Below are 25,502 nucleotides of genomic sequence, written 5' to 3' on the forward strand. Positions count from 1 at the left end.
GCAACATCGCTGAATGGGTAGAATTCATGAACCAACAATCCATTTTCTGTCTGTCTTTTCATATATATGTACATTTGCACTTGTGCTCTTGGAACTGTACCCCAGCAAGGAAACATCTTCAGATGCGGACAGGCAAAAAATGGCAAGGGAGGGGATAAAAATTACGAATACATAATTTGTTACAAAAATAGCCAATTTCCTTAATCTATTTTATGCTTTCCCCAAATTATAGAAAATATATTTTATCTGTTCACATGAAGCAAAATGACCATCAGCCCCTGAAGGTTCCTCGCAGCGAGACCCAGCCTCACCTGCAACATGTTTCCAGCTATGACACTACCCAGAATGGAGCTGGCATGATGAACCTGCAGTAAACTAGACTGTTATTCAAAATGTAACTTAAAAAAAAGGATTCTGAAGCTATAAAATAAATACAAGTATTCTACTGACAGTTATGCCACAATTAATGGGAAGGTAGATAAGTACAAGAAGAAGAAAGGAATAGAAAGATATGTCAATAGTGTGAGATGAAGTAGGGTGGGAGGAGGCTCATGTGGAGCATAAACCAATTGGGCTGAATGGCCTGTTTCTGTGCTGTAAATTTTGCATAATTAAAGCACACATACTCATTTAAGAACAATGTTATATTTTCATTGTAATTTTCAAATCATTATCATTATTCCACAGTAAATATTTTCATCCAACTCACCAGTTGACTAATATACAAGCTCACATGAAAGTTATCCAACCTCATCAATAGGAATCTCAAGGTAAAATACTTTTTTCCCCCCCACAGAGTAGTACAGATGGAGATCAAATTATAACCTGTGCAGATGGTCACATTTATACAAATAAACTTTTACATTCCACATCATTAGTACAAAAGTCAGTGTATGTAGCAGCATTATTTACTCTGTATCTATTTGGTTTGGATTATATTGCAAATGACACATTGGTACAGGACAAAAGTATACAGCACTTAAACTGGTCCCACCTGGAGATGTTAATACAGTCAGCTGCCAAATTATTTCCAGATCCTAAATAAATCACTTCCACCTCAAAATTGTGTGGAGAGATCAGAATGGGGAGATACGTCTTGGTCACCCCTTCATTCTTTTGCTGGTTATACAATGCAAGAGAATGCCTGTAGAAGGAAAAAAGGAGAATCAAGTCACAATAACAGAACAAAACTGGCTACAGATTGAATACCACAAGAACCGAGTCATCTTTATTGTCAAAAACGTTGAGTTTTGAAGTCTCTGAATTGGAACATGGGTGAAGTCTTGTCTCAATCTTCTGGTCTGGTTTGGTCTATAGGTATCTGGCCCATTCCTCCAATTAGCTGCTTGCAATGTTCCCAAGAAGCCATACCACTTTAATACAATTTGTGGGAGCCAGGTGACCTACCGATGGGGGCATGGGTGGAAGATTTGCTGGATTTCTTCTCCTAAAACAGCAATGGCAGCCATTCTTCTACTTTATTTCTTCCCACCTGCCGGCCCATCTCAACCTAACTGGTTAGGTGTTTGCCAGGCCAACTTTCTCACTTACCCTGACCATAACTCTCTCCTGACTCAGACAGGCTTTCCCCAACCCTCCAAGTAAATCAGTAAAGAAACATCGGTGAGAGACACAATGTAGGCCACATGCAGCAGAAAGAGGGCTCTGCAGGAAAGAGAGACATAAAGGGCCTAAGTTTCGGGCCACGCCTTGAACGGCGCAGCCCCGACCTGGACGTCCGTTTTTCGCGCCACAAAGTGCGCCTAAAAAAAACTTACAGATTCTCCGGCTCCCTGCTGGTCCTCTGGAGTCGGGCGCGGCGCAGCATGAGCTGTAGGGGGCGGAGCCAGGTCCCTGCGCTGAAAACAGTGCCGGGACCTCTGCACATGTGCGCTACAGTGGGCCGCATGTGCAGTAGCTCCAGGCGCCCAAAACTGTGTGGGAGGGGCCCGAAGCACGCAGCCCCTAGCCCTGGCCGAATGGCCTCACTGGGGCTGCGTGCATAAGGCTGCCTCCCACGCCCAGCTCCTGCTTCCTCCCGACCCGACTTGACTCCCGCTTCCCCCCCCCTCCCGCCCCCAGACCGCCGACCCAACTCCCGCCCCTGGACCCGACCCGATCCGCGCTCCCCACCCGACCTGACCTCCCTCCCTCCCTCCCTCCACCCCCCCGACCCAACCTACGCTCCCACAACTCCCCCTCCCCCCCCCCGACCCAACCTGACCTCCCTCCCCCCCGCCCCCGACACGAACTGACCCGACCCCCCCTCTGCCCCACCCCCGACCCGACCCGCGCTCCCTCCCTATCCGACCTCCCTCCTCGCCCCCCCCCCCCGACCCGACCCATGTTCCCGACCGCCCCACCCCCCTGGACCGGACCGGCGCTCCCGACCCAACCCAACGCCACCTACCTGTAAATCTGGTGCTGGGGACGGGCCCTGCCCGAAGTCTTGGGCCCGGCCGGGCCCGGGGCCTTCCCCCCTCCTCTTTTCCCTCCCCCCTTCTCCCCCCTCCCCCCTCTTCTCCTTTCCCTCCCCCACTTCTCCCCTCCCCCCTTCTCCTTTCCCTCCTCCCCCTTCTCCTCTCCCGCCCCCCCTTCCCCTCTCCCCCTTCTCCTCTCCCCCTTCCCCTCTCCCCCCCTTCTCTTTCCCCTTCTCCTCTTCCCCCCCTTCCCCTTCTCCCCCTTCTCCTCTCCCCCTTCCCCTCTCCCCCCCTTCTCCTTCTCCTCTCCCCCCTTCTCTTTCCCCTTCTCCTCTTCCCCCCCTTCCCCTTCTCCCCCCTTCCCCTTCTCCTCCTCCCCCCCTGCCTCCCTCTCCTCCCCCTGCTCCCCTCCCCCTGCCCGCCCCCCCTCGCTGTCAGAAACACAGACACTGACAGACAGAGAGTGAGAGACACACACACACAGACAGAGAGATAGAGACACTGACAGAGACACACTGGGGGTGGCATCCCAGCACGCTGTTGGAGGGCTCCCGGTGCTGCAGTCGGTAAGTAGAAAATGTTTTATTTATTGATTTAAAAAAAAAATTATTTCTTATTAATTTTTTTTGATTGGTTTATTGGTTGATTTATTGATGTTTTTATCATTTATTATTGATGATGGCTCTTTATTTGTAAAACTGAAGTGTTTAATGTTTGTAAACTTCCCTTTAAACCCCGCCCCTCCCCCCCAGCCATTCCCTACGCCTGATTTTCTAAAGTGTAGACAAGGTTTTTTCCAGCGTACAAAAATCTTCACTTACTCCATTCTAAGTTAGTTTGGAGTAAGTTTTCACTGCCGAAACTTTGAAAACAGTGGCCGGACACGCCCCCTTTTGAAAAAAAAATTCTGTTCCAAAGTGAAACTGTTCTAACTGACTAGAACTGGAGCAAACTAAATGCCGAGAATTTGAATTTCTAAGATACTCCGTTCTATACCAGTTGCTCCAAAAAATCAGGAGCAACTGAGGCCGAAACTTGGGCCCAAAGTGTGCAAAAGAGTTAGACAGAGTAATAGATAGAATGCAACAAAGAAAGTATGTAGGAATGTAGGACCCGAACGGAGAGAGAAAGAACATAAGGTCAAGAGTCCAGTCAGCTGCTAGCTCTCTGCCAATGTTGCTCAGAGCCAGTTGCTGGGAGCTGACGTAGGATCTACGGCACAGAAACAGGCCATTCAGCCCAACCAGTCCATGCCGGTGTTTATGCTCCACTCGAGCCTCCTCCTGTCGTTCCTCATCTAAATCTATCAGCACAACCCTCTATTCCTTTTATTCTCGTATGCTTGTCTATCCTCCCCTTAAATGCATCTATACTATTCGCTTCAACCACTCCGTAGTAGCGAGTTCCACATTATCACCATTCTTTGGGTAAAGAAGTTTCTTCTGAATTCCCTATTGGATTTCTGGGTCACTATCTTATATTGATGGCCTCTAGTTATACTCTTTGCCACAAGTGGAAACATTCTCCCTGTATCCACTCTATCAAAACCTTTCATAATTTTAAAGATCTCTATCAGGTCACCGCTCAGCCTTTTTTCAAGAGAAAAGAGACCCAGTCTATTCATCCTCTCCTGATATGTAGACACTTGCATTTCTGGTACCATCCTTGTTATTGAGCTAATATTGAAATCAATGGAAAGTAAAATAAGGTGAGGCATAAAACAGGCACCCGATCTGATCTCAGTTTCCCGCCTGACTGGTTAGGTTAATATTACCCCTTACATCTTAGCATAGTAACTCAAAACTGATACTGCACCCCTATTGAGAGCCCCAGACACCTTTACTTTTCATGTTCACTAAGATTTTCAAGATGGCAGCCAAGAGTTATTGAGACAACCATTAGCACATGGAGAACTTATCCTGAGTATCAGGTTGGCCAATCAATCTATATATGTCCGATTACACTAACCTGCTCCAAATTTTTCATAAATACAAATCATCTATTGCAGTTTTTGTTCCAGAAGTTGTCAATTCCTTTCCATTATTCACAACAAACAACAAATTACATACATAAAATATTTAATTCCAAAATACTGCAAAGAAATTGCAATGTCTAAACTAGCATATTAAGACATAAGCTACCAGGCAAACATTCGCGTCAGTCAAATAATTAGAGAAGTTAATGTGGTGCCTCTGATATAAAGTGCACATCAGCAAAGAGTGCTTCATATATTAATTCTGAATTAAAGTACAACTTACATCTTTCACAATGTACATTTGGCAACGCTCAGAATCTTTCTGAAAATTATTCAATGTGAAGTATATGCCCAAAGGCTGACTATTAATTCTTCATAATGTTTGATCTTCAATGTGTACAATTGTTGTTTCTGACTAGGGAGAAAAAAATGACACTAAATGCAACTGCCTAAATTGGTGTGGAATTATTTCACTAACAATTACCTGCAGCAACGGACACATTCAAGGATTCAATCCCAGGTTGCAAGCCTCTGCCTGCTGGTATCGTCAGCATTACGTGACAAAGGCTGCTTATGTCATCGGAAAGGCCAAATCCTTCATTTCCTGCAAGGGTGGGGGAGTGGAAAAGAAAGTTTGCATGTGTGAGATGAACTGCTGAAATATTGAGGTGTGAAGCAAAGGATAGTGATTTGGTGACATATAAATAACTATGACAAAGTGGTACTTGCTGCCTGCAATTATATTGCGCCTGCCAATCTGAAACCATTTTCTGCAGGAAGAGCAGTGGAAGGAAGGTAGTGCAAGGCTCCCCTGCGGTCATCTCCCTGCAAAACAGATACACCGCTTTGGATACTGTTGAGGGGGATGACTCATCAGGGGAGGGGAGCAGCAGCCAAGTTCATGGCACCGTGGATGGCTCTGCTGCACAGGAGGGCAGGAAAAAGAGTGGGAGAGCTATAGTGATAGGGGATTCGATTGTAAGGGGAATAGATAGGCATTTCTGCGGCCGCAACCGAGACTCCAGGATGGTATGTTGCCTCCCTGGTGCAAGGGTCAAGGGTGTCTCGGAGTGGGTGCAGGACATTCTGAAAAGGGAGGGTGAACAGCCAGTTGTCATGGTGCACATAGGTACCAACGATATAGGTAAAAAACGGGATGAGGTCCTACGAGACGAATTTGGGGAGCTAGGAGCTAAATTAAAAAGTAGGACCTCAAAAGTAGTCATAGAAAAGTTAACATAGAAAATAGGTGCAGGAGTAGGCCATTCGGTCCTTCGAACCTGCACCACCATTTAATATCATGGCTGATCATTCCCTCAGTACCCCTTTCCTGCTTTCTCTCCATACCCATTGATCCCCTTAGCCATAAGGGCCTTATCTAACTCCCTCTTGAATATATCCAATGAACTGGCATCAACAACTCTCCGCGGCAGGGAATTCCACAAGTTAACAACTCTGAGTGAAGAAGTTTCTCCTCATCTCAGTCCTAAATGGCCTACCCCTTATCCTAAGACTGTGTCCCCTGGTTCTGGACTTCCCCATCATCGGGAACATTCTTCCCGCATCTAACCTGTCCAGTCCCATCAGAATCTTGTAAATTTCTATGAGATCCCCTCTCAACCTTCTAAACTCCAGTGTATAAAGGCCCAGTTGATCCAGTCTCTCCTCATATGTCAGTCCCGCCAACCCGGGAATCAGTCTGGTGAACCTTTGATGCACTCCCTCAATAGCAAGAACGTCCTTCCTCAGATTAGGAGACCAAAACTGAACACAAGGCCCTGTACAACTGCAGTAAGATCTCCCTGCTCCTATACTTAAATCCCCTAGCTATGAAGGCCAACATACCATTTGCCTTCTTCACCGCCTGCTGTACCTGCATGCCAACTTTCAATGACTGATGAACCATGACACCCAGATCTCGTTGCACCTCCCCCTTTCCAAATCTGCTGCCATTCAGATAATATTCTGCCTTCGTGTTTTTACCCCCAAAGTGGATAACCTCACATTTATCCATATTATACTTCATCTGCCATGCATTTGCCCACTCACCTAACCTATCCAAGTGAGTTCATGAAAAACTGAGCAATCTTTTATATATTCTTAACATTCCTTATGTGTCCGTGTGTCTATTTAGCTAAATAGCTGTATGAAAAATGTTAAATGCAAGTATTTTAATCCACGAGTCATCTCATGATTGCTACCAGTGCCACGTGCTAGTCAGAGTAGGAATCGCAGGATAGCTCAGATGAATACGTGGCTTGAGGAGTGGTGCAAAAGGAAGGATTCAAATTCCTGGGACATTGGAAACGGTTCTGGGGGAGGTGGGACCAGTACAAACCGGACGATCTGCACCTGGGCAGGACCGGAACCAATGTCCTAGGGGGAGTGTTTGCTCGTGCTGTTGGAGAGGAGTTGAACTAACATGGCAGGGGAATGGGAACCTATGCAGGGAGACAGAGGGAAATAAAATGGAGGCAGAAGCAAACGATAGAAAGGAGAAAAAGTAAAAGTGGAGGGCAGAGAAACACAAGACAAAAAACAAAAAGGGCCACATTACAGCAAAATTCTAAAGAGGCAAAGTGTGTTAAAAAGACAAGCCTAAGGCTCTGTGCCTCAATGCGAGGAGTATTCGGAATAAGGTGGACGAATTAACTGCACAGACAGCAGTTAACGGATATGATGTAATTGGCATCACGGAGACATGGCTCCAGGGTGACCAAGGCTGGGAACTCAACATCCAGGGGTATTCAACATTTAGGAAGGATAGGCAGAGAGGAAAAGGAGTAGGGGTGGCGTTGCTGGTTAAAGAGGAAATTAATGCAATAGTGAGGGGGGACATCAGCCTGGATGATGTGGAATCGGTATGGGTGGAGCTGCGGAATACCAAAGGGCAGAAAACGCTAGAGAGAGTTGTGTACAGACCGCCAAACAGTAGTAGTGAGGTTGGGGACAGCATCAAACAAGAAATAAGGGATGCAATAAAGGTACAGCAGTTATCATGGCTGACTTTAATTTACATATTGATTGGGCTAACCAAACTGGTAGTAATACGGTGGAGGAGGATTTCCTGGAGTGTATTAGGGATGGTTTTCTCAACCAATATGTCGAGGAACCAACTAGAGAGCTGGCCATCCTAGACTGGGTGATGTGTAATGAGAAGGGACTAATTAGCAATCTTGTTGTGCGAGGTCCCTTGGGGAAGAGTGACCATAATATGGTAGAATTCTTTATTAAGATGGAGAGTGACATAGTTAATTCGGAAACTAGGGTCCTGAACTTAAGGAAATGTAACTTCGACGGTATGAGGCGTGAATTGGCTAGAATAGACTGGCAAAGGATACTTAAAGGGTTGACGGTTGATAAGCAATGGCAAACATTTAAAGATCACATGGATGAACTTCAGCAATTGTACATCCCTGTCTGGAGTAAAAATAAAACAGGGAAGGTGGCTCAACCGTGGCTAACAAGAGAAATTAAGGATAGTATTAAAACCAAGGAAGAGGCATAGAAATTGGCTAGAAAAAGTAACAAACCTGAGGACTGGGAGAAATTTAGAATTCAACAGAGGAGGACTAAGGGTTTAATTAAGAGGGGGAAAATAGAGTACGAGAGGAAGCTTGCAGGGAACATAAAAACTGACTGCAAAAGCTTCTATAAATATGTGAAGAGAAAAAGATTAGTGAAGACAAATGTAGGTCCCTTGCAGTCGGATTCAGGTGAATTTATAATGGGGAACAAAGAAACGGCAGACCAATTGAACAAATACTTCGGTTCTGTCTTCACGAAAGAAGACACAAATAACCTTCTGAATGTACTAGGGGACAGTGAGTCTAGTGAGAAGGAGGAACTGAGGGATACCCTTATTAGGCGGGAAATTGTGTTAGGGAAATTGATGGGATTGAAGGCTGATAAATCCCTGGGGCCTGATAATCTGCATCCCAGAGTACTTAAGGAAGTGGCCCTTGAAATAGTGGATGTATTGGTGTTCATTTTCCAACAGTCTATCAACTCTGGATCAGTTCCTATGGACTGGAGGGTAGCTAATGTAACACCACTTTTTAAAAAAGGAGGGAGAGAGAAAATGGGTAATTATAGACCGGTTAGCCTGACATCAGTAGTGGGGAAAATGTTGGAATCAATCATTAAGGATGAAGCAGCAGTGCATTTGGAAAGCAGTGACAGGATCGGTCCAAGTCAGCATGGATTTATGAAAGGGAAATCATGCTTGACGAATCTTCTGGAATTTTTTGAGGATATAACTCGCAGAGTGGACAAGGGAGAACCAGTGGATGTGGTGTATTTGGACTTTCAAAAGGCTTTTAACCAGGTCCCGCACAAGAGATTGGTATGCAAAGTCAAAGTGCATGGTATTGGGGGTAATGTACTGATATGGATAGAGAACTGGTTGGCAGACAGGAAGCAGAGAGTCGGGATAAACGGGTCCTTTTCAGAATGGCAGGCAGTGACTAGTGGAGTGCCGCAGGGCTCAGTGCTGGGACCCCAGCTCTTTACAATATACATTAACGATTTGGATGAAGGAATTGAGTGTAATATCTCCAAGTTTGCAGATAACACTAAACTGGGTGGTGGTGTGAGCTGTGAGGGGGACGCTAAGAGGCTGCAGGGTGACTTGGACAGGTTAGGTGAGTGGGCAAATGCATGGCAGATGCAGTATAATGTGGATAAATGTGAGGTTATCCATTTTGGGGGCAAATACATGAAGGCAGAATATTATCTGAATGGCGGCAGATTAGGAAAAGGGGAGGTGCAACGAGACCTGGGTGTCATGGTTCATCAGTCATTGAAGGTTGGCATGCAGGTACAACAGGCGGTGAAGAAGGCAAATGGTATGTTGGCCTTCATAGCTAGGGGATTTGAGTATAGGAGCAGGGAGGTATTACTGCAGTTGTACAGGGCCATAGTGAGGCCTCACCTGGAATATTGTGTTCAGTTTTGGTCTCCTAATCTGAGGAAGGACGTTCTTGCTATTGAAGGAGTGCAGCGACGGTTCACCAGACTAATTCCAGGGATAGCTGGAGTGTCATATGAGTAGAGACTGGATCAACTGGGCCTTTATTCACTGGAGTTTAGAAGGATGAGAGGGGATCTCATAGAAACGTATAAGATTCTGACGGGACTGGATGTTCCCGATGTTGGGGCGGTCCAGAATCAGGGGACATAGGCTTAGGATAAGGGGTAGGCCATTTAGGACTGAGATGAGGAGAAATTTCTTCACTCAGAGAGTTGTTAACGTGTGGAATTCCCTGCCGCAGAGAGTTGTTGATGCCAGTTCATTGGATATATTCAAGAGGGAGTTAGATATGGCCCTTACGGCTAAGGGGTCAAGGGATATGGAGAGAAAGCAGGAAAGGGGTACCGAGGGAATGATCAGCCATGATCTTATTGAATGGCGGTGCAGGCTCGAAGGGCCGAATGGCCTACTCCTGCACCTATGTTTCTGCAGATTGCAATGCAGTTGGCAGATCCTTGTCATACTGCAGATTGAACTTAAGTCTGACCAACACCGAGGTCCAGTGACAAAGGACTCTGTGCTTCGACACATTCTCTGTTCTCCCGGCAGCTAATTGTTTAATGTTAGGAGAGTGTTATATTGGATCTAGTAATGGGGAATGAACCACAGCACATAAGAGAAGTAAAAGTAGGGGAACATCTAGGCAATAGTGACCATAATATAATACGCTTTAAGATAATAATTGATAAGGACATAAGTATGAAAAAAATCAGGGTAATAGATTGGAGAAAAGCTGATTTTGAGGGGCTGAGACTAGCACTTGAGAAAATAAAATGGACATTATTGGCAAACAATGATGTAGGATAGCAATGGGAAACATTTAAAACGGTGTTCAACAGAGTCCAGGAAAAATATATTCCGCTAATAAACAAGAACAAGCTAAACACTATTGGGACACCATGGATGAATAAAGCCATAAGGGAAAAATTAAGGGGAAGGAAAGAGCCATACATTAAGTACATAGGCACCAGGGGAGAAGAGCATAAGGGAGAATATGAAGGGATTAGCAGAGGTGTCAAAAAACAATTAGGAAGGCAAAAAGAAACTATAAAATTAAATTATCAAGGAATATAAAACAAAATAGTAAAATATTTTACAGGCAGATAAATTTTAAAAAGATCGGAATAGGGATGGAGAGGATAATACCACAGGCAGCAATAGAAAGATGGCAGAGATATTAAATAATTACTTTGCTTCAGTATTTACCAGGGAGATAAAACAGGTAGAGATGAGATTAGTAATGAGTTAACTGCATTTAAAATAAAATGAGGAGACATACTAAATAAACTAAAGAAACTCAAAGAGGATAAAATCCCAGGTCTGGACGGATTACATTCGCGTATTATAAAAGAATCTAGGGAAGAAATAGCACTGGCACTACTACACATATTTAGTAATTCGTTAGAAAAAGGTGTGGTGCCAGAGGACTGGCAGATAGCTAACATAATACCTAAATTTAAGGGAGATGGAACATGTCCAAGGAACTATAGGCCAGTCAGCTTAACATTGGTGGTAGGAAAAATAATAGAATCCCTACTAAAGGAGAAAACAGAAGACGATCTCGAATCAAAAAAGAATAATAGTCAGCATGGTTTCAAAAGGGAAAGTCTTGCTTGACCAATCTAATTACATTTTTTGAAGAGGCAAGAGAGAATGTAGACAAGGGTGATGTAGCAGATTTAATTTATCTAGATTTCAAAAGGCCTTCGATAAGATACCACATAATATGCTAATGAATAAGGTCAGGGAATGTAGAGTCAGGGGACAAGTAGCAGAATGGATAGCTAGCTGGCTTCAAGACAGAAAGCCGAGAGTAGGGATAAAGGGTTTTCAAAGTGGCAGAAGGTGGGTAGTGGTGTTCCACAAGGATCAGTACTGGGACCACTGTTCACAATTTATATTAACGATTTAGACTTTGGAATCAAAAACACAATTTCTAAATTTGCAGACGACACTAAATTGGGGATATCGTCAATACTGAGGAGGACTGCAATAAATTGCAAGACGTAATTCATAAACTTGCAGAATGGGCATATAATTTTCAAATGAAATTCAACACAAATAAATGTGAGCTATTACATTTTGGTAAGAAAAATAGGGAGGTCACTTATTGCTTGGAAAATAAGAATCTAAATGGGGTAGAAGAGCAAAGTGATTTCGGAGCACAAATATACAAATCACTAAAGGTTGCGACACAGGTTAGCAAGGCCATAAACAAAGCAAACCAAGGGTTTATTTCTAGAGGGATAGAATTGAAAAGTAGAGAAGTTATGCTAAACTTGTATTGAGTCTTGGTTAGACCACACTTAGCGTACCCTGTACAATTGTGGTCGCCATATTATAAAAGATATAGAGGCACTGGAGAGGGTGCAGAGAAGATTTACAAGGCTAATACCAGAAATGCGAGGGTACACTTATGAGGAAAGGAACAAGCTGGGTCTCTTTTCTCTTGAAAAGAGAAGGCTGAGGAATGACCTAATCATGAAAGTTTTTGATAGAGTGGGGAAGAGCAAAACTAGAGGTCATCAATATAAGATAGTCACCAAGAAATCAATAGGGAATTCAGAAGAAACATCTTTACCCAGAGAGTGGTGAGAATGTGCAACTCATTTACCACAGGGAGTGGTTGAAGCGAATAGTATAGATGCATTTAAAGGACGGTTAGATAAGCATATGAGGGAGAAAAGAATAGAGGGTTATACTGACAGGGTTAGATGAAGAAAGACGGGAGGCGGCTCGAGTGGATTATAAACGCCGGCATGGATTGGTTGGGCCGAATGATCTGTTTCTGTGCCGTATATCCTATGTAATCCTATGTAGTGTGGGTGAGAATGCCTGTCACTATGACTTGAGTTATACTTAAGCCAGCGTGACATCCAAGCATTTGGACATCAAATTGGAACCGAATGCCCGAGTTATAATGCCACTTTTTGGTTGATGTGCAATTGGAACTGCTTTATGTTGATTCAAAAATTCTGGAGGGGAGTTTTGTGTTTATAGTGTCAATACTAAGGAGCAGAAGATTTTGTCCCTATTAAGCACCTCAGGTCAGGAATACCCACAGCCAGCTACAGAGTAAAGTACCCTTTACTTTTCCCCATGTGCCTTTTTCTTCATGTTATGGATGGTGTATCATGCACCAGAAGAATATGGCTGTGATCAGTTTTTCTCCCTTCCTGTAATCTTTTATATCACTACAAGGTGTAGAGACACAAAAAAAAGTTATATGGTGCCTTTCACATCCTCAGAACATCTCAAAGCACATCACAACCAATGAATTACTTTCAAAGCATAATCACTGTTGTAATGTAGACAAATGCAGCAGCCAAGTTACGCACAACAAGGTCCCACAAACAATGAGATAAATGACCAGATCATCTGTTTTGCTGGTCTTGGTTGAGGGATAAATGTTGGCCAAGGTATTGGGAGAACTCCCCTGCTTTTCTCTCAATAGTGCCATGGGATTTTTTAAGTCCACCTCACCTCCACAGACAGTTGGGGCCTCGGTATCATCCAAAAGACAGCAGCTCTAACCGTGTCGCGATCTCTCGGCACTGCACTGAAATGTCAGCCTAGATTTTGTGCTCAAGTCGCTTGAGCAGGAAATAATGGTGTTATTTCAAAAGCATGTCCAGCTTGTGACAAACCAGTTTTATAAAGCGGGACAATATAATTGGTGTAATCAGAAAGCGATTCTGCATTTTTGCAGCAGAATCACTGCTGAAAAGGCATAAATGATCCATTATAACATGAACTATTTTACAGGAATTTTACTTTTAAATTAAACCTTTCCTCGAGTAAACCTCTACAAATGGGGGGTTATTGCACCAGGTTTAAATGTCGAGCATGAACATCGATTTTTTTTGTCAACCCCATCTTAGAAGAAAATCTAACTACACTTGTCCAACACTTGCAAACTAAGCAGCCATTTTACACTACCTAGAACCAGGATGGTCTGTTTATTGCACTGGAACTCTGCACAAGGGATGATTGGCGCCCAGGTAGCCTCTGTAGATATTCCAACAGTTCCGACTATTTGCCAGCCTTGGGCTGCTTTTGCCTGTATTGAAGTTGAAGAAAACATCAGTTAAGCAACATTACACTCGCAAAAATACCGTCACACTCTTTAAACTTTGTACATCTGAATTTCTGTTACCTTTAGCACTTGCGACAAACCAGGCGTACAATATACAGTCATAACTTCGACAACTCCAGCACTAGCTTTGCTCACAGTTGGTGTTAGAGAACAACTGGAAGACAATACAAGGTGAATATTAATAAACACTCTGCCCACCAAATGTCCACATTGTACACAATTCCCATTTCTCCATTTACCAGATATTCTATGGTACATCATTCATTTCTAAACATGCACACATTGAAGGTATCCTGCTACTGTTATTTTCCAAGAACTAATCGTCCCTTCTATAGTCTGCACAATGGTTTGCCTATACTCAGTGGCGATGCTCATGTAAGGAACAGCAGCTTCTTGGATACCGTATTGAGGGTGTTGCGTGGAATCACATCCTGGCGTGAGTCACTGCCTTCAGGATACGACCACTCTCTTTTGTAACAAGACTTGATGTAACTCGGTTGCTTTTGATATTAAGAAGTCGTGCCTTTCGCAACCTCGGGACGGCCAAAAGTGCTTCAGAGCCAATGAATTATGTTTTGAAGTTGGTATCTGTGCACAGGAAAGTCCCACAAACATTACTGAGGTGAATGGCCAGTTGATCTGCTTTGGTGGTGTTGACTGAGGGATATAAAGTTGGTCAGGACACTGGGCGATCTCATCTTTGGAAAAGTAGCATGGAATTTTTCATGTCAGTTTAACATCTCATCCAAGGTATAACACCTCTGATAATGCAGTACTCCCTCCATAATGCATTGACGTGCCAGTCTAGATTATGTGCTCAGGTCCTGGAACAGGCCTTGAATCTACACCGTTTGGACTCAGAGGTGTGAGTATTACCACTGAGCCAAGCCACCACTTAGTTAACATTAAATGGATCAATTCAACAAGGTTTAAATCACCGGCCCAATAGTTGGAGGAACAGATTTTATACAGTCTATGTTCATAAATATGAACAATATTGGTCATATAAGAATCATATAGCTTTTGTCCTATGACAATGCAAATTGTAACGTGCAATATGTCAAAATAAATGCCCGTCATTCTGTGGGTAAAATAATCTGCTAAAAATATTTTTTAATGACAGACCTGCTAAAATTCAGTAAAGTCAGATGAGGATTTGAATGAAATAGTAGATGTCCTAACATCACCATGATTAATAACAGGTCTATCATTTCAAAATGTCTTCAACAATCTGAATGTTTTTTTCAGTAAAACCCCCACCCCCATTGAGAAAATGGTGAGGTTTTACATGCAGATAGATACCAGCAATATTAAAAGAACTCAAATTCAAAAATCAATTTTGATCTCAATTTATTTGTAGATTCTCAATGACAAAGAACTTTCCTCCAACTCCACTGCTGCAAAACATCCTTGGGCATCCCTATGGTGGGACAGTGCCAGTTTGATGAGGAGTCTTGCCAGTATTCCTTAAAAAACTTAACGGGCTTATTCTGAAATGGGGGGAGAAAGAGGCCTTTCTTATTTAATAAACATGGTGTGAGTGCCACCTGCTGGACAATTTGGGGGAAACATCCACAGCATTTATAGCAACGTGTATCAGAAGGTAATGAGATGCTTATTGCTATCATTTATGTGATATAACTCTCAGCATATGTTGACTTTCAAAGAATGATTTCCAGGATAACCGGCATACCGTGGCTGCAGTGTGTACCATCTACAAGATGCACGGTAGCAACTCACCAAGGCTTCTTCGACAGCGTCTCCCAAACCCGCGACCTCTACCACCTAGGTCAGGGCAGCAGGCCCAGGGGAACATCATCACCTCCACGTTCTCCTCCAAGTCACACACATTCATCGTCGCTGGGTCAAAATCCTGGAACTCTCTCCCTAACAGCACTGTGGGAGCACCTTCACCACACGGACTGCAGCGGTTCAAGAAGGCGGCTCACCACCACCTTCTCAAGGGCAATTAGGGATGGGCAATAAATGCCGGCCTTGCCGGTGACACCCACATCCCAGGAACAGAAAAAAAAAACCCTCAAGAATGGTAATTTTAGTTTAAAATTCCCAATCCTAAGATTAATTACCATTTAATTTTTGAATTACCCATTATTTAACTTTTATTCACATTCTTCCACCTCAGTGAAGTGAACTGCAGGGGTGACAAAAAGCAAGGCTCCATTTGCAGGACCAGCATTTTTAATGCCCAGAGGGCACCAATGCTTCATGTTTCTATCTTCAACAGCCCAATTTAAAAAAGGTTTTATTTATTAATGTTCACATGCATGCACTACAATTTCCTTACTTATATGGGCTTTCATATATCATAACACAATCTAAATGAAATATTAAAATTTACAGATTAAACAACCATTTATAAAAATAAACCTAGAAAGCCTTAAAGTGAATCCATGGTTACTTTAAAATACAACAGCCGTAATAGTTACCTGTTTTGCTGACTTACTAGAACAAGATCTGCTCCAAGAAAGTATGCTGAACGAAGAACAGCTCCCATATTCATTGGATCCTGGATTCCTTCCAGTGCCAGCCACAAGACCGGTTTGTCGCTGTGTTCAGAACCATCAATATCTGTTGAACGACACTGATCATAGTTCACATAGCCCAGTGGTGTCACCTCCAGACAAATGCCTTGGTGAACTCGGCCCTCACATAACCTGTCAAGCACCTTTCTCATCACCTGATGAACTGGCACTCCGATTTCCCTGGCTCGCTGATAGATTCCCTGCATTTCAGCTCTCTGGCTTCGATTTTCCTTAACAAACAGCTTGAAAATCTTTCTGCGTAATTGGGAAAAGGCCAGGCTGCAGGGTGCGATGCCAAATAACATTTCTGAGTCTGTCTCCCTTTCAACAGATCGAGAAATCTTTGGCACTTTCCGTTTTATAAAATCATCATCTCGAAGGTTATGAAACTCCGAGTTACGGACATGACCAGATTTCGCGTTTGATCGTGTGAGTGTGACTTTGGAAATGTTTTGCAACCGCTGAATAAAACCAGCATCATCTCGTTTCCTTAAAGTCCCAGTGGAAAGATTTATTTCTGGTTTTTTTGCCGTTCTGTATGCAGCAGTCTCTTGGAAGCTCTCTGGGAACTCAGTTAATCTCTCTGCATTACCTTTAGCATCCAGTTCTGACTTACTGAAGTCGTGTTTGTGGCTCTTACTCGACTTTGATGCCGTCTCAGATTTAGCTGTGGGGTTCTGTTTGACTGATGCTCCGTCGGTGGACATTTCCTTTTTGCAGCTACAATGGTGCACAAACCGTAACCGTGAAAACTGCCACAGACCCGTCCTCAGACACCTGGCAGCTTCGTTCAACATAACCGATGACATTTTTTGCCTGTTTTAAAAACTCCACCTGTCAAAAGCAAATTGTTTCTGTCAAACTACTGTATACAATTGCTCATTGCTGAAAATAAGTGACAGTCCAATAAGTAAATGCACCACTAAATGTAGCACGAAAGCATACCAAACAGAAGGCCCTTCCTTTGATTTCTTGTCTGTGCAGCGACAACTGATCTCAGCCAGTAGTTAGGATGTGACAAATTGACTCAGTGCCCCTGAGCTGGGTAACATAAACTGGCTACTTACCATACCGAATCACGATTTAGTGATCCTAATGAACACAGGGCGCAAATGTTAGGTGAGGACAGGATCTGGCTAGGCTGTGATGACCACTACAGTTGAATATCCTCCAAGTATCGACTAGGCTGCCACATAAAGCAGCAACCACACAACAAGGCACCAGGGTCAGCTGGCACTCATCGAACTGTGCTCCAGCAGCACTCGGGATATAATGATGGAGCAAGGGAGAGAGCTGGGGGGGGGAGAAGAGGGCGGGTACCAAATATTAATGTCAATATAATCCAGTTATCACTATTTCAATCCACTGCAGGGAGGCACGAGTGGAGGGTTGGGGAAGCGGGAAAATCTCAGTGAAATGTGATCATACATATCCTGACAGGTGGGTCAAGAACAGAAGTAGCGGTGATCTAGAAAGGTATCTATCTGCTCTTTCAACCACAAAGTGGCTTGATGAGAACCGGTGGGGAATATACAAAGAGATGTATTGGTGAAATTGAATTTTACTGTGGACAACAGCAAATCTTGCATTCCAATTTCCATCACTAAAATTACCACACTAACTTGAGTTATCTAAATAGTTAACTTTAGTGGTAAACAATGATCTCCATTGCACAACATCCAAATCACAATTGCAACTTCAACCAACATTAACATTTGATGCACAGGCTTCTGATTAAAGCATGGACGCAGGCAAAAGCTATTTTCATGAGAAGAAATTTGGAAAGATACACCAAGATTTAAATCTCAGCCCTTCTGCAATGGAAAGGCATCAAACCTAAAGCAGCATTGATGTCAGCCTAGGAATAGGGTTACAGCAGACGAGACAGTGCCTGGGGAGGATGGAATTGGTGGTGAGGGAAGAAAAGAGCTGAAGACAATGGCTTTGATCTTCCCAATGTTCAATTGGGGGAATTGTGGCTCATCAAAGATTGGATGTCGGACAAAGTCTGACAACAGAGGTCAAGAGAGGTGGAAGTAAGGTAGAGCTCGGTGCTGTCAACATACGTGTGGAACCTGATGTCACATCTTCAGATGATGTCACCGAGGGACAGCATGTCGATGAGGAATAGGAGGGGGCTAAGGATAGATTCTTAGGGGACTCCAGAGGTAACAGTGTGGAAGTGGGAAGAGAAGCCATCTGGCTATAATTGGATAAGCAAAAGTGGAACCAAGCAAGGGCAGTCCCATTCATCTGCACAACAGAGGAGAGGCATTAGAGGAGGATGGCACGGTCAACTATTTCAAAGGCCCCAACAGGAAGTGGAGGTTGCCCTCCCATCTCAAGCAACATCAATTGCCTTCTGACACAATGTGGGTCAGCTCTACCATGTGAGCGGTTGAGCTGCCTTCAGTCATTTTCTTTAAACCCTCATTAAATTCTGATTCGAGCCATTTCAGTGCTGTGGCGGGGGCAAAAACAAATGGAGCAGTTCAAACGCGGAGCTGCGGGAAAGATGGGCGCAGGTTTAAGAACATAAGAAATAGGAACAGGAGTAGGCCGTATGGCCCCTCGAGCCAGCTCCGCCATTTAATAAGATCATGGCTGATCTGATCATGGACTCAGCTCCACTTCCCCACCTGTTCTCCATGTCCGAGCACACAGCAACTGGTGTGGTCCCAGCCTGAAAGACCATCAGTAGGCTGGGGCCATTAGAGGGAGCAGTGTGCAGTGGCATACCACTGCAGGGAGCAGCGTGTGCTGCTGCAGGAGAGTGACGGCTACAAAGAGGACTGGATTTGACGTCGCCCAAATCCAGGTTGCTGATTGCAGTACGGGCAGGTACAGCAGGAGCAGCGAGGTCAGGGCGAAGGAGCGGCAAGAGTTCGTAGAGGGATGTGATCGGGGCGCAGAAAAGGCAAGGGCCCAGGGGCAGCACGGGCCAGCCCACACTGTGACATGTACGTGCACTAGGTCCGTGCAGAAGAGCTGGTCTCTAGTCGTCTTGGTTAATCCTTGCCATTGGATCAAGACCTAGCTCTGTCAAGCCCGTGTGGTCACCACACGTTAATAAAATCCACGCACAGGCATCTTCCACCCTTCAAGATGTAGTTCGGGATCTGGAATATTAGGCCCTTCATTGAACGCATGAATTCATCCCTTTTCGTCGTGGTAGCAAGTCATTCTCGTTTCGAGGGACTGGCTATGATGATAAGTATCAGGTCATGTTAATGTGAGTTTCACAACTCACCATAACATGCATGTCTACTGCCTATGTCTGCCTGACTACAGCAAAGCAATGCAGAGCTTCAGCAGCAGCCTGCCACCCTAAAACCCGACACGGTAGGTGTTCTATACACGAGTGCACCTTCTCATACCTGCCCTTCAGGTAATGACTTCCAGCAGCAGTGATCGCAAGTCTCAGTTTTCTTAGCTATAAGCCTCAGTGTGAACATAAAAAATAGGAGCAGGAGTAGGTCATACGGCCCCTCGAGCCTGCTCCGCCATTTAATAAGATCATGGCTGATCTGATCATGGACTCAGCTCCACTTCCCCGCCCGCTCCCCATAACCCCTTATTGTTTAAGAAACTGTCTATTTCTGTCTTAAATTTATTCAATGTCCCAGCTTCCACAGCTTTCTGAGGCAGCGAATTCCACAGATTTACAACCCTCAGAGAAGAAATTTCTCCTCATCTGTTTTAAATGGGCAGCCCCTTATTCTAAAATCATGCCCTAGTCTCCCCCATCAGTGGAAACATCCTCTCTGCATCCACTTTGTCAAGCCCCATCATAATCTTATACGTTTCGATAAGATCACCTTTCATTCTTCTGAACTTCAATGAGCAGAGGCCCAATCTACTCAACCTTTCCTCATAAGTCAACCTCCTCATCTCTGGAATCAACCTAGGGAACCTTCTCTCAACTGCCTCCAAAGCAAGTATATCCTTTCGTAAATATGGAAACCAAAACTGCATGCAGTATTCCAGGTGTGGCCTCACCAAAACCTTGTATAGCTGTAGCAAGACTTCCCCCCTTTTATACTCCATCCCCTTTGCAATAAAGGCTAAGATACGATTGACCTTCTTGATCACTTACTGTACCTGCATACTAACCTTTTGTGTTTCATGCACAAGTACCGCCAGGTCCCGCTGTACTGCGGCACTTTGCAATCTTTCTCCATTTAAATAATAACGTGCTCTTTGATTTTTTTTTTCTGCCAATGTGCATGACCTCACACTTTCCAACATTATAATCCATCTGCCAAATTTTTTGCCCACTCACTTAGCCTGTCTATGTCCTTTTGCAGATGTTTTGTGTCCTCATCACACATTGCTTTTCCTCCCATCTTTGTATCGTCAGCAAACTTGGCTACGTTACACTCAGTTCCTTCTTCCAAGTCATTAATATAGATTGTAAATAGTTGGGGTCCCAGTACTGATCCCTGCGCTACCCCACTAGTTACTGGTTGCCAACCAGAGAATGAACCATTTATCCTGACTCTCCGTTTTCTGTTAGTTAGCCAATCCTCAATCCATGCTAATATATTACCCCCAACCCCGTGAACTTTTATCTTGTGCAGTAACCTTTTATGTGGCACCCTGTCAAATGCCTTCTGAAAGTCCAAATACACCACATCCACTGGTTCCCCTTTATCCACCCTGTTCATTACATCCTCAAAGAATTCCAGCAAATTTGTCAAACATGACTTCCCCTTCATAAATCCATGCTGACTCTGTCTGACCGAATTTTGCTTATCCAAATGAACTGCTACTGCTTCTTTGCAAGGCTATGATAGCACATTCAAAGAGTCTGGAGAGGAAAGGGAGGTTGGAGATGGGGGATATAGAAACATAGAAAATAGGTGCAGGAGTAGGCCATTCGGCCCTTCGAGCCTGCACCACCATTAAATATGATCATGGTTGATCATGCATTTCAGTACCCCATTCCCGTTTTCTCTCCATATCTCTAGATCCCTTTAGTCGTGAGGGCCACATCTAACTCCCTTTTGAATATATCTAACAAACTGGCCCTAGAAACTTTCTGTGGTAGAGAATTCCACATGCACACGACTCTGAGTGAAGAAGTTTCTCCTCATCTCGGTCCGAAATGGCTTACCCCTTATCCTTAGACTGTGACCCCTGGTTCTGGACTTCCCCAACATCGGGAACATTCTTTCTACATCTAACCTGTCCAATCCCGTCAGAATTTTATATGTTTCTATGAGATCCCCTCTCATTCTTCTAAATTCCATTGAATACAAGCCTAGTCGATCCAGTCTTTCTTCTTAGGTCAGTCCTGCCATCCCAGAAATCAGTCTGGTGAACCTTCGCTGCACTCCCTCAATAGCAAGAATGTCCTTCCTCAGATTAGGGAGACCAAAACTGTACACAATACTCAAGGTGTTGCTTACCAAGGTCCTGTACAACTGTAGTAAGACCTCCCTGCTCCTATACTCGAATCCTCTCGCTATGAAGGCAACATGCCATTTGCCTTCTGCACCGCCTGCTGCACCTGTATGCCAACTTTCAATGATTGATGTACCATGACACCCAGGTCTCGTTGCACCTCCCCCTTTACCAATCTGTCACCATTCAGATAATATTCTGCTTTCCTGTTTTTACCACCAAAGTGGATAACCTCACATTTACCCACATTATACTGCATCTGCCATGTATTTGCCCACTTACCTAACCTGTCCAAGTCACCCTGCAGTCTCTTAGCACCCAGCTTAGTGTCATCTGCAAACTTGGGAGATATTACATTCAATTCCTTTGTCTAAATCATTAATGTATATTGGCACCATGGGTACAAAAGCAGATAGGGAATGGGTGACCATCAGGCAGAGCAATAGTAGGAAGGTAGTGCAGGACGTTAGCACTCATCGTCTTGGCTCACACATGACATGTAGAATGGCTGCTTGGGTGAAATGGCGCCTGTGGAACTCCCAAAAAATGACAGGGGAGAAGAGGGTGTTAGATTAGCCACCATGAAAAGTGGAATATTCTGACAGGGCAAGTTGGTGCTTATAGATGATAAATCCAGCAAGGTACATCTGGTGATGTGAGCAGTTGACAAGCTGCAGTTAAATGCAAATCAAGGCCTTAACTTACTATGAGAATGTTGTGAGTTGATTTTGGTGGCCGGTCGCCAACCAACAGAGGACTTTCCTCAGCCAGCCCCCTCAGGGCCTGGCAGTGACGGCGGGACCCACTCTTTGCTCACACAATCCGCCGCAGCCCCGAAGCTTGACAATGGCACAGCCCGAGGAGAGGCCTTCAGCCTACGCCGGCCGCGTGGTGTCAATCTGTCCCAAGCCCAGCCCGGCCCCGGTTACCCAGCAACGGCGGGCCCGCCCCCAGCCGGAAGCGGAAGTCTCCCTCCCTTCCCATGCCGTGCAACACCAATCTCCTTCCGCCATGAAGCGGGTCGGATCTAGCGGTCAGCAGTCGAGCTGCTTTCAGTCAATTCCTTTAAACGTCATTGTGTTGTATACACTGTGCCGATGTCAATTTTAGGTTCAACACGGAGTTACCCACATCACAATGGATTTATTATTTTGCAAACCCACTTTTTTTGTCTCCATATTTAACGACCTGAACCGTCAACTCCGTTTCTCTCTCCAAAGATGCTGCCTGGTCTGCTGAGAATTTCATACATTTTCCGTTTTTCTTTCAGATTTCCATCGTCCGCAGCATTTTGTACAATCTGTCCTTGTAGTGACACGTCCCATTTACCCAAATCCACAAAGTAGGTGTCAAGGCAAAGATTTGTCGGGTTCGCAAGTTTGTAGAGGTACTGCTGAAGTTTACTGAACTAAAACCAGTGCAGCAGATCAAATCACAGCTAAACTCGCTGATGTTTTCCCAGCTAGGATCCTATCCATTGTGCATTGGCCTGCAGTTCTCTGGGATCAAGTGGGAAGTAGCTCAGGCCTGAATGAGTCGCCTACCTTTCTAGGTCCATTAGTGAGCCAAGTCTGGTTGCTTTATTTATCACCACCATTACCCTGGAGTGCTATAGATCTGCCTGGATTAGGTATCACTCACCAAGTCTCCCAAAGCTGGTTAACCTGATTCCCAAGTTACATCACCAGGCCTGGCTGAACCCCTGCTAGGTCATCATCATAGGCAGTCCCTCAGAATCGAGGACTTGCTTCCACTCCCAAAGTGAGTTCTTTGATGGCTGAACAGTCCGATACGAGAGCCACAGACCTTGTTACGGATGGGACAGACATTCGTCGGGGGAAAAGGATCAATAGGGCTACTTTGCCGTGCTCTCCTTCCGCTGCCTGCGCCCGGCCTCTTCATGCTCCTTGTGTCGAGCTTCAAAGAGCTCAACGCCATCCCGGATGGACTTTCTCCACCATTGGCGGTCTGCAGCCAGGGTCTCCCAGGTGTCAGTGGTGATGTCGCACTTTACCAGAGAGGCTTTGAAAGTGTCCTTATAATGTTTCCGCTGTCCTCCTTTTGTTCGTTTACCATGAAGGAGCTCTGCATAACCCTGCTAGGTAGACAGTAGGTAGTATCTCTTTTTGGGCACAGTGGGTGAGCCATGTCCTAGCACGCTGCAATTGTCATGGTCCCAGCCTGCAAGACCATCAGCAGGCCGGGGCCATTAGAGGGAGTAGTGTGGAGCAGCGTGTGCTGCTGCAGGAGAGTGACGGCTATGAAGAGGACTGGATTTGACGTCGCCCAAATCTAGGTCGCTGATTGCAGTACGGGCAGGTGCAGTGAGGTTCGGGCGAAGGAGCGGAAAGTTTGTAGAGAGATGTGATCGGGGCCCAGCCCACACTGATAAGTGTACGCACTAGGTCTGTGCAGCAGAGCTGGTCTCCAGTCATCTTGGCTAATCGTTGTCCTTGGACCAAGACCGAGATCTGTCAAGCCCACGTGGTGGCTGGAAAATCCACGCACAGGCATCTTCCACCCTTCAAGATGTAGTTCGGGATCTGGAATATTAGGCCCTTTACTGAAACACGTGAACTCATCCCTTTTCAATGTGGAGCAAGTCATCCTCGCTTCGAGGGACTGCCTATGAGTATCAGGTCATGTTAATGTGAGTTTCACAACTCACCGTAACATGTATTTGTTCCCAACACTGATGATACTGCACACAGGGAGGTTAAAGTAACAGTGACCTCAGTCTTTATTAAGACACTCCAGAGTGAGGAACAGGCCTTTGGAGCCAGCTTATATACAGTGCTCCCAAGGGATGCTGGGATCCCTTGGGACTTAAAGGGATGTGCTCCCTGGTGGCGGAACATGGGAGTGCATGCTTTACAGATACACAACATGCATGTCTACTGCCCGTCTGCCTGACTACAGCAAAGCAATGCAGAGCTTGCTGCCCTAATTCCCAACACAGTAGGTGTTCTATACATGAGTGCACCTTCTCGTACCTGCCCTTTAGGTAATACCTTTCAGCAGCGGTGATTGCAAGTCTCAGTTTTCTTAGCTATAAGCCTCAATGTGGCAGGACTTTTGATAGTAACTGACATCATGCGAACCATCATGGCATTCTAGGTGACCAAGATCAGCTCTCTGTATCGGGCTTATATTTGAATCACTCAATTCAAGTCCTTATGTGCAGGGCTTTGTCAGTACACCCATTGTGAAGCTGACTGCCTCCAGGCTAGTGTTCCCGCTCCCTGTAACCACTTCCACTTTTTGCCACAAATTCACCTCAGGCCTGGGTCCTGTATTTGGGCTAGAGGAAGCTCCTACATTGCACACCTTTAAGTTCCGAGCCATGAATGGGAAACTTTTTGATTTACAGGACTACAAATTTAACCAGCGTCAGTACTTCGCTGTCACGATCTCCATGTACTAATATCCATCAATTGGGAGTTTCCCCATGAATCTTCCAATCAATACCTTCCACAATAACAGCCTGCATTTCTACAGCACCTTTAAAGCTGCTGAGGCTTAAGCTCTGGAATTCCCTCCCTAAACCTCTTTCCTCTATTAAGACACTCCTTAAAACCTACCTCTATGACCATGTCCTAATATGTGGATCAGCATCAAATTTTGTTTGATAATGCTCCTGTGAAGTGCTTTGGGACATTTAACCACATTAAAGAGCGTTATAAATGCAAGTTGTTTTAGAAAAAAAGTATCCCAAGGCACTTCAGAACTATAATCAGAAATAAATGAACACTGGCCTAAGAAAGAGATATTCAGAGGGTCAAATAAGGTGAGTGTTCATGGTCTTAAATGGAGAAGCAGAGGGGCTTAGGCAGCAAATGGTGGCAGAAAACAAGGCCACGTGGTGGGACAAAGGAGGTTGCACCAAAGGCCAGAGCTGGGGGGGGGGGGGGGGGGGTGTTGTAGGACTGGAGGAGCTTGCAGAAATAGGGAGCGATGAGGCAATGATGGGATTTAAACACAAGAATGTTAATCTTAAATGAAAGCCAATGTAAGCTGACAATGACAGTGT

General features: G+C 44.8%; 1 protein-coding gene across 1 annotated transcript; it reads right to left on the minus strand.

Moving 5' to 3' along the window:
* Positions 1-518: 518 nt before the first annotated feature.
* On the minus strand, positions 519-22,409 carry mrm1 (mitochondrial rRNA methyltransferase 1 homolog (S. cerevisiae)). The gene is made up of 6 exons (XM_070858089.1): positions 22,178-22,409; positions 15,971-16,900; positions 13,584-13,677; positions 13,367-13,487; positions 4,880-4,999; positions 519-1,144 (listed from the first exon to the last, which is right to left on the minus strand). Exons 2-6 carry the CDS (start codon positions 16,873-16,875, stop codon positions 1,101-1,103), a joined length of 1,284 nt encoding a protein of 427 aa, XP_070714190.1. The 5' UTR covers positions 16,876-16,900; positions 22,178-22,409; the 3' UTR covers positions 519-1,100.
* Positions 22,410-25,502: the final 3,093 nt, after the last annotated feature.

This window comes from Pristiophorus japonicus, chromosome 16, assembly GCF_044704955.1.
Source record: "Pristiophorus japonicus isolate sPriJap1 chromosome 16, sPriJap1.hap1, whole genome shotgun sequence".
In the NCBI taxonomy this organism is placed as follows: Eukaryota; Metazoa; Chordata; class Chondrichthyes; family Pristiophoridae; genus Pristiophorus; species Pristiophorus japonicus.

What these genes read in the sequence shown, in the direction of transcription:
- mrm1 (XM_070858089.1), bottom strand. Translation starts at nt 16,875, where the DNA reads ATGTCATCGGTTATGTTGAACGAAGCTGCCAGGTGTCTGAGGACGGGT. An exon ending in CTAGTAAGTCAGCAAAACAG is followed by an intron (nt 13,678 to 15,970) that starts GTAACTATTACG and finishes ATTGTCTTCCAG; the next exon opens with TTGTTCTCTAACACCAACTG. An exon ending in GTTTGTCGCAAGTGCTAAAG is followed by an intron (nt 13,488 to 13,583) that starts GTAACAGAAATT and finishes ACTTCAATACAG; the next exon opens with GCAAAAGCAGCCCAAGGCTG.